This window comes from Labrus bergylta, chromosome 13, assembly GCF_963930695.1.
Source record: "Labrus bergylta chromosome 13, fLabBer1.1, whole genome shotgun sequence".
In the NCBI taxonomy this organism is placed as follows: Eukaryota; Metazoa; Chordata; class Actinopteri; order Labriformes; family Labridae; genus Labrus; species Labrus bergylta.
Genome location: NC_089207.1, coordinates 12,055,629 through 12,065,269, shown reverse-complemented (window position 1 = coordinate 12,065,269; position 9,641 = coordinate 12,055,629). Strand labels below are relative to the sequence as shown.

Sequence of the window (9,641 nt, the reverse complement as noted above, 5' to 3'; positions counted from 1 at the left end):
TTATAACTGGCGATCGATTCGGCGCTCCTCACTGTGAGCTGTATGAGAAGGTCGCTCGGCGCAACAAACATGAGTTTTTAGATATTTTCAAGGTTCTTATTTCCAGCTAACATCACAGACCTGTTGGAGCGGAATTCAGGCGCCTACATGACCCGTTCTTCTGAGTGGCTAAATTCATGTGTGTGTCAGTAAGCATACTTGTGTGTGTGTGTGTGTGTGTGTGTGTGTGTGTGTGCATTACCTACCTTCACAGGAGAGGCCGTGGGACGTGACCCCAGATAAACTATCTTTACAGACGTTGCAGAAGGTGGGCCGTGCATGGGAGCAGGCGTACCAGTTGTGCATCCCTGAGAAATGTTCCACATTAAACTGTGCCGTCTATCAAAGGAGAAGGTGAAACAGGTTGGCAGGAAGAAACAGTGATGATGAAACACACAATGTCATGTCTCTCACAGGTTGCATTAAAGAGGAGGAGTCTGCTTTTTTAAACCGGGGGCCCTTTTGTGTTTCACATTCTGGGGTCTAAACGTCTGGCATGCACAGACGTTTTGTCATTTCTCTGGGAGATCGCTTCGGTCAGAGGATGACCCTGATGAAGGCCACAAAGCCGATACGCGTCGGTCTGATAAAGTCAATAAAGTTGATCTTCATACTTCAAGTGCTGCTGCAGCTTTTTGACCTCTAGTCCGACTGATTTGCTTCATGCACCACTTAGCAGCTTTCATAGAAAACGTGGCTCCGTCTCCAAAGCTGTGTCCACTCTGTAATACATCCATGCATGTGAGTTTTGAAATACAAACTTAACACAGAAAAACTAAACTATCTAAGTCAGGCAGCTCCTAAGATTTATAAAAGTGAAGTTTCTGTTTTTGTCAGTGAGCTTTGGTGGCCTAAAGAGAGTTAAAGGTGTTCACAATAAAAGATCTTAAAACAATCTTAGCTTACAAACATTACAAGGTGCTCCCATTAGGTAGCAGATATACTCTGCCGGGGTGCAGGACGAACAGATTTAAAAATGTATTTTTAAACATCATCATGTGACTCCCCCCCCTTGATGTGTGTATTTAGTTTCTTCTTTTCACTGCTGGCTGTAAAGCATATTGCCCCTCTGGGATTATGAAGTTTACCTCCTCGAGCTAAGCTTTCCAGTGGCTGGAACAAAAACTTTTAGTGGATGTGGTTTTGATCGGGGGGCATTTACCCTGAAGGATTTCATTACAGCCTCTATCTCTGCTGACCTACATGAGAGATTCCAATATTTTGGTTTGGCTTTCTTTTGGTCATTTAGACACGGATATATTCCAAAAACAACAAGAGCCCAGATTTAAAAGTGCAACAGTTCTCCGTTATTGAATATGAAAAATACAAATAAATCAAACCTTTAAAACTCTAGACAGATATGTCGTTCACTCCTTTCATATTAGCCTTCCCAAATAGTGAAAATAGTTCAGTTTGACTACTAAACAAACGCCATCTGACCCCACCTCGCATGAAGAGAAACCCAGCAGGATATACATCAGGACCCTAACACTGAGAGTCATCGGCCCCAGGTGACACCTGTTCAGAGAGACTGGCCGTGTCTGGAGTGAGCCCACGGTGCAGTGAACGTTCATGTGAGGAGTGTTGTGTTACGGCGTGGGCGTTGCGTCTGGAGTCGTTGGCACAGCCCTAACGTTCACTTTGTGTTTTCTTAAGTCGGAACGGTAACAGGTGCTGATGAAAGTGGGACACTCACGTTCATGCACTCCTGTGTGAGATACGTTTAATACAAGCTGCTGTGAAGACATCCTGGCTGGGGTGTGTGTACATGCATGTGTGTGTGTGTGTGTGTGTGTGTGTGTGTGTGAGCTCGGGGGGTGCTGCTGCATTGCAGTGCAGTAAAGGGGGGTGAGGGATGGGGGTCTTATATAAGATTTCCCTCCCAAATCAAAGACATTCAAATGCAGCAGTGCTTTCCTCCCTACGCCTGCAAACACGACCTACATTTAAACTCTTCTTACATCCCCCCCCCTCGCTGATTCTAAACACTGACGGTGGTTTTGATGAAAAAATAAACAAAGTGTGTGTTGTTGCTGGCTCTTTCTCTCTGACAACACAGCATGTTGTTAAATCTGTGCTGTGTCCCTGGTTATGTGTTATTGAATGAGTCATAACTGCTGAAAGAGCTGCTGCAGAATCCCACCTGGGTGAGAGAAAACATGTGTCAGGTTGTGTGTGCGGCTTTCAATAAAGATTACACCGTGTGTGTGTGTGTGTGTGTGTGTGTGTGTGTGTGTGTGTGTGTGTGTGTGTGTGTGTGTGTGCGCGCGCGCGATTGTGTTTGCCTTCTTCGCTGTGTCTCTAGAGTTTGCACACCTGTGACTGCACGTGTGCATCCATGTGTGTAAATGCATGTCCGCCGCTGCTTTGGGGCTCCTTCATGGATTTGTCGCTTCTGCATAAAAAGATTAATTCCCATGTCGCCCTAAATGAGTTTCATACCACAAAACGTGCAACGCTTATTCCCACTACGGAGGGTTCACTTCTACTTTTTAGGGAATAATTGAACACTTACAGGAGCATCCTCAGGTGTGAGTTTCTGACTAAAACAGTGAAAAAAAAAATCGAAGAGGATACGCCTAGATCTTTTGTTCCTGCTGCATCTGTCTCCCCGCCTCACACACACAAACTCTGCATTCATCTTGTGAGGAAGCGGGCTCTTACCTCGTAGTGCTCCCTGGACTGGACGGACTTGAGCGAGCTGATCCAGTCCTCCATCTCTTTCCTGTTCTCGGCGCAGAGGATGAGCCTACGGAACGGAGTGATCACCTGCGGGGAGAGCGAGGGACGCAGGAGTGAGTGAGTGAGTGAAAGAGAGAGAGAGAGAGAGAGAGACCGTATCTAAAGAGAGGGAGATTAATTTTTTGTTGCAGTGTTTTCCCTCCCCAGCCTGCGGTGCCACTGAGAGGAGAGAGCGCTCGGTTCTCGTCTTTAAAGGAGAGAAAGGATGAGAAGCAGCCTCCCTTCTTTCCTCCCTCCCTCCCTCCTTCCTTCTCTCTCTCTCACTAACTCTAGCGCTCTCTCGTCCCCTCACACCTTCTTGAGTTTTTTCCTTCACTCAAGCAATTTTTTCCTCCTCTCTTCCTCTTTCTCTTTCTCTCGCTCTCAGCTCTTCATGTTGCTTTGAGGCAGATATATGCTGACAGGCCAAACGCCTCAGTAAAGGCTAAAAGCATCTCCCCCCCTGCCCCTCCCTCCTCTCTCAAGTCCTGTGTGTGTGTGTGTGTGTGTGTGTGTGTGTGTATGTGTGTTTAAAGACAGTCTCCCTGTAGATAACCCTTCAGACATACAGCACCCTTTCAGCACACCATCACTTATTCATGCTCCCTCATCTCCTCTTTCTCTACATCCCTGTATCTGTCTTTACGTTATCGCTGTTCACCTCAGAGGGAGACGACACACACACACACACACACACACACACACACACACACACACACACACACACACACACACACACACACACACACACAGACACAAATCAATATTTATGCAGTTTGTCTCCCTCTGTGTGCGATGCCTCTTACTTGCCCTTACTTTGCAGGTTAGAAAACACCTCAACTTGTATCAGACACCTTCACATGTCTGGAGAACTATTTCATTTCTTTCAACGCCGTGGAGGATGCTCTCTAAACTTTTCCAAATGCACCGATTTAAACCGTGGACTAAAGTTGTGTGCCACTAAACTTCATCCATTCAGAGAGGCTGATACATACTCGACTTATTTAGATGAACCCGGCTGCATGCCAAACTAATAAAGATCGGATGCCCGGCTGTTTAAACACGACTGTGGAGCCAACAGAGCATGGATGAAGTTCTAGACTTTGAAGACAAAAGGACGAGCCCTTTCTGTGACGTGTGAGGGAAAATGATCTAATGTCCTTCATGTAAGCAGCCCGACATGAAAGTTTGCCTGCAGCCCCAGAAGTTCTGTCATGAACTGAACTCTCACTGAGGACTCCCAGTTCCCCTCGCTCGCTGTAACTTAGTCTGTAGTTTGTGTCTGAAACACAGTATCAGAGCTCTCTCTCTCTCTCTGTGTGTGCTGAAGGGGACGGCTGAATAAAAAGATTCAGAAGAGGTGCTTCTCGTGTCTAATTTGTATTCATACCATCTGTCCACCTTCATGCCTTCTCTAGTGAAGGTTCCTTTTATTCTTAAATTATTCATTATTGGATAAATGTGTGTAATCCATGCATCCTGCAGACTTTATACAAATCCATGATGCAAGGAGTGAAAAGTGGGAAGTTCCCTGTCCTCCTCTTCTCTCCTGCCTCTGAGCATCGGCATGTTCAGACCAGTAGAGGCTTTTATGAGGTGTGAAAAAACAGCAGGTGCAAAACAAAAACATGCATCACAGTGGGAGCAACAGTGTGTGCATGTAAGTGTGACTGTAAGTGTTCGTTGGTTAAAATCTGCTCTAACGCTGCTTCACTCGCTGCATGATGCAAGCTAACGATCAGGTTTACCTCCTCATGAGGCCAGCACACATAAACCTATGTTTCATACCTTCATTATGTTTTAGACACGTCTTACTCGTTGCTCCCACATGTGCAGCTACAAAGAGTCTCAGTCGTGTTCTAAGAAAACCTCTGACATAAGGAGGCGTCGATGTCAGAGGCGCAAAGAGGTGCGACAAGAGAAAGCTGAGAAAAGTTCATGTTTCCTTTTTCCTTAAAGATCATTACTGTTAAGAGGGAAGGCGTTTAAACGGTTAAGGATGCTATTACTTGTGATGAAGAGTAGGTATTAAATCATAAAGAAAAATGGCGCCCCTATTCTAGTAAAAGTCGAAGGACATCTAAACATGTTTTGACTCCACGGCAACAAACAGAATATTTGGTAACTTCTTCTTTTCTATCACCAGAAGCCAGCAGCCGGCAGCCAGACTCCTTCCACACAATCATGATCAAACATTGGCCGTGTTTCGGCACTGAAACGTTTCCAAAGATTTTGTGCACATGAAAGTCGGCGAGTAGGAGTTCGCCTCGTCTCCTACGCTCCTGTCCTGTGAAAAAGACGTTTATATAAAAAGTTTCAGCACTGAGATTGTAACGTTTTTAAAACACAACGAAAAAAATGAGTGAAGATTTTGAAAAACGTATCATCCGCATGTTGTACGTTTTTTAGGAAGTACCTCATTTTAGGTTCTCTTTCTAAGCTTTTAACAATAAATTAAAACAAGTTGCAAATATTTGCTGAAATTCTAAAGTTAATCGCAATTAATCACATTTTTAATCACTGTTTGAATTCCATTTTGCGTTTTGAAATAGTTGTGTTGTGCTTTTATTTTGTAGTTTTGTACCGTCCTAAGATAAGGGTACTTTACTTCCTGTTCAAAGTAAGGCCCTTCATGTAGAGTGAAGGTTTGGACAGTAAGTTAAGCACAGAAACAGGAAGTGGTTAGGGATCCCAAAGTGAGGTCAAACAGCTCAAAGGAACGGTAACAAAGGTCAATGTGTGATGTCATAAGGTGGATATTGCTTTGGACTCGTCAGCTGAGTTGTCTGAGAGTTTGTTAAAGTGAAATGAGACATTCAAAGATGCAGCAGTGTCCTTCTTTTACATCACTGAGACTACAGGGAGACGCTGAGGACGACTATCTACGGTGAGCCTGAAGGGACAAAAGAGCACACAAACAATGGGATTTAAAAAAAATGATTAATTAAACGCTAACAGCGCGAGTTGAATGTAATGTTTTTCTGTGTGTTCTGTTTGGTGTGAAGCGTCCTGACTTGAATCATCCAGCTGACAAACGGCCGTGATCGATCACCTTAATCACTCCAGTAATCAATCAGTCCAAAGACCTTTAATCAATATCGAGTACGGGACAGCATTACCAGGAAAAAACTATATATAATGTCATAGCAAACCGTGTGTGTGTGTGTGTGTATGTGTCTGCGTGTGTGTGATTATTGCCCTTTCTTTGCCCTCCCTATTTATTGAAGCTAATCACATTAGCATTCTTCCTCTATTTATTTCAAATAAGTGGACACGACAACTCCCAAATTACCGAATGTGCGTTTGCGAGAAAGCGTCCTCACATGCTTGTGTACGCGTGTGCCTCTACCAATCAGAGACGCACAATCGGTCGGCGTGTACGACAAGAGTAAATCTGTTTTACTCGCTTCGTTTCTCTCTGCAGAGAATCTTATTTTTTCTCAGCCGTTAATCACAAAACACAGTCCTCCTGCAGGGATTAGTGAGTGTACCGCAAAATTGATCCCTTTGGACACAGATCGTTCTGTCTCTGTGCTGGTCTACAGTGCCCGTGTGTGTGTGTGTGTGTGTGTGTGTGTGTGTGTGTGTGTGTGTGTGTGTGTGTGTGTGTGTGTCCTTCTGTCTGGTACAGGATAGTGATAAGATTGGTTGCCAGGGGAAACAGGAACGACTGTTTCCAAAAATGGCTCCAGGCATCCCTCAAGAGGGGAAAACCTCCCTCGATGACTGACCTTCAGAGCAGAATGTATCGTCTGTTTGTGTGTTTGTGTGTGTGTGTGTGTGTGTGTGTGTGTGTGTGTGTGTGTGTGTGTGTGTGTGTAATGACAAGCGACAACATGCAGTGGCTCTCTGATCAGTATCAGCATCTCCGTCTTTGAGCGATGAGAGCACGATATCAGAAACCTGACGTATCAGACATTATTTCCTTCAAATCTACGATCACATTTTATGATTTAAAAACTGTTTGAAGTGCTTTTTACTTTTATTTCAGGAAACGCATTCAACTGCACACTAACTTTCAACTGTATATGATTTGATGGATTTCTCAGGGGTACATATCATAGGTGGTGCATATCATAAAGATTAGTGTAAATATGCTAATTTTAGCTAGAGGAGTAGTTTACATGGTTGGTGTGTACAGGCACATGTGATCATGCACACACGTCTGGTTTGTGTAAATATTGTATGCATTCTGTAGAAATGCTCCATTTCTTATGTGCACACACGTACTATTACATATGTCTGAAATGCTTTTTGTGCCTGTGTGTAGCACTTTGAGTTCCCTGGTGTCTGAACCGGGCATTCTGCTATAAATAAACAAAGTTTGCACGTCCTAGTATAATTAAGTATTGTACGTTCTGCTGCATGCTAACATGGTTCAAAGTTGAATCTTCATAATAATTTGTTGTGCAAACTATAAGCTTAGTAGTGACAGTTTTTTTTTTTATCTGAATAATGGCGCTGATCTATTATTATATTTATAAATATGTCCTGCATCTCAATGTTCATATTATATCATCATATCAGAAATCCGAGGCAGCACATATCGGGAAAGTTCTTGTTTTTAATGACCAAACATTGCGGGCAAACTCCTGCACACTGCACTGCACAAAACCTTGGAAACATTACTGGACCAAAATATTTTCAACTTATCTGTGAAATTTAGACAACGTGCAGGATGTTGCATGCAATTATTGATGGATTCATTCCTCTCCCATGCACCAGTCTTATGAAATAGATCTTGTTTTTTTTTTTTAACTTGGATTATGTTTCAATACAATCAATTTAGGGTTGTAGGTTTTAGAAGACTCGGTATCGAAAAAGTATGTCCAACATTTTGACGACATTATTCTGTTCAACCTGTTTCAGCTGTTTCTCTCTTTTCTCTGATAGATTTAAGTGCTTTTCTCCTTTCAATGTGTGCAACTCGACAGGGCTGGAGGGGGAGTGAGACGATCACAGATCTGAAAACCAGAACAGAAAGCTTGTTTTGATTTTTTGATTTTATTTAAATTTAAATATCGATGCAGTTACTGACAGTAAGAATAGAATGTGATGTTCATCTTTGGTTTGTGACGCCGCGATCAAGCATCAAGTTCGGCATTTTGATCGACGCCATCTTGGATTTCAAGAACCAGAAGTGACTGTACTTGTACAGCAGGCTGGATGAAGGCTTCTGTGGACACGGCTTGCCCTTCCCAGCCTCCCCTGCTTCATGTTCTCTTTGACTCTAAACGGGACCAAACCTTAGGAAATGAAGATATCGCTGTTTTGAAGAAGACTTGAAACTAGAGACTGACACCATTAGGACTCTGAACGCGTTAGGAAAATGTTTACTGACAAATAGGACCATTTTATAAAAGCCCTGACTTCTTTTGGCAGCCAGCTTGTCATGGAGAAATTCACCTTTGAGGCATTTTTGCTTTGGCTTCACTCACTCCATGAGGCTCTGCAACTTCTTGTTTTCAGTTTGTGAATTGTTGACTTGATTTGACAATAAAAAAAGGCAACAACAACAGATGAAATAATAATTAGGGACACCAGCACACACACACACACGCACACGCACATCCACTGGGACCTGCGGCAGAGGAGGTGGAACCGAACCATCACAGCTGCTCCCTCCCAACAAAACACGTGCACACACTGGCACCTCGTCAGCAGCTCTGTGTGAACCGCTCACATCAACCACCACGCAGGAAAACACCACTGGAAATAACTGCACAATCAAAAGCCCATCTCGAGATTCATTTCTTGGGTTTCAACTTGACAGTGATGAGCGTGCCCAATCCAATAAGCCTGAGTGAGTCAGAGAGAGCAATGAGGGAGGGGTCCCTGCAGAGTCGGTAATGGGTTTAGGGTCTGGGTTGGGCTGAGCTCTCCCTCACGTGGACTTCAAGGTGCTGCTCGCTCTCTGCGCTGCAGCGACGCAGCCTCATCGCATATTCACACACGCTCCTACACACACGGATGAAACAATGGCTCTAACAAGAACAACGCAACATGTGAACAGGGAGTCGCAGACATTCAACAACACCATCCATACATGCACTTTAACACAGAGTCAGTGCATAACTAGTCATTAAAATTACAAGCACGTCCAGACACGTGCACGTCCACATGTGCAACTATTTCAATGCATCGACTTTAGTGAGAAGATAAACAAACAAAAACATTTATTTTGCCATGAAACATGTCGCTTTTCCTCTTCCTATATCACAGAATTAAAGGCTCTTATTGTCAGTGCACAACTTAATTTGCCGTGCATCCTCTAAAAATCATTCAACACTCACAACATGCCAACACACAAAACATACAATAAAAGAAAAACAATGAAGAAAGCATTCAAAAGAGGTTCATGTCAGAACATGTCTTAAGTCCTGTATGACTTTTTTTGTATTTTTCCAAATGGGAAATAGTTTGGAATCTGTCAGGACATCTTACTTATTACATAAATTAAACTGCACGACGTACTACAGAAAAGGATGTTACGATGAAATCATAGTTAATCATTTTTAGCCTCATGCTGCAGGTGTGTCTAAAATCCATCTGGGAAAATCCACTGGCATGCACAAACCACAAACATCTGCGGCGCTCCGATGTGAAACAGCACAAATCTCTAAATCATATCAGCACAGGAAGGAGTCAATCACTCGTCCAAACCATCCAAACAATTAGCACCGACCTGCACGGAGGACGACAGCAGCATCGCTCATCCTCAGAGGAGCGAATCCTCAAACAGTCAGACGGACAGACAGACGGAGACAGTCTGAGCAACGCACTGCAATGCTTCCTCTGCAGTTGTCTCTCTCTCTCTCTCTCTCTCGCTCTCTCTATTGTGATCGCACAACCTGTGTGACTCCCCTCCGGTCGATGTGCGT

General features: G+C 43.7%; 1 protein-coding gene across 9 annotated transcripts in view; it reads right to left on the bottom strand.

Moving 5' to 3' along the window:
* dgkh (diacylglycerol kinase, eta) overlaps positions 1–9,641 on the bottom strand; it is a 60,400-nt gene that overhangs the window by 29,143 nt on the left and 21,616 nt on the right. For 8 of the 9 annotated variants that reach the window (XM_065961980.1, XM_065961979.1, XM_065961978.1 and 5 more), the window contains 2 exons: positions 2,704–2,808; positions 246–378 (listed from right to left, as the gene is read on the bottom strand). In XM_065961980.1, coding sequence (XP_065818052.1) covers positions 246–378; positions 2,704–2,808 — 238 coding nt within the window. Of the gene's footprint in view, positions 1–245; positions 379–2,703; positions 2,809–9,445; positions 9,594–9,641 lie in introns of those variants that run through there. The other variant, XM_020637793.2, reaches the window with a different exon arrangement.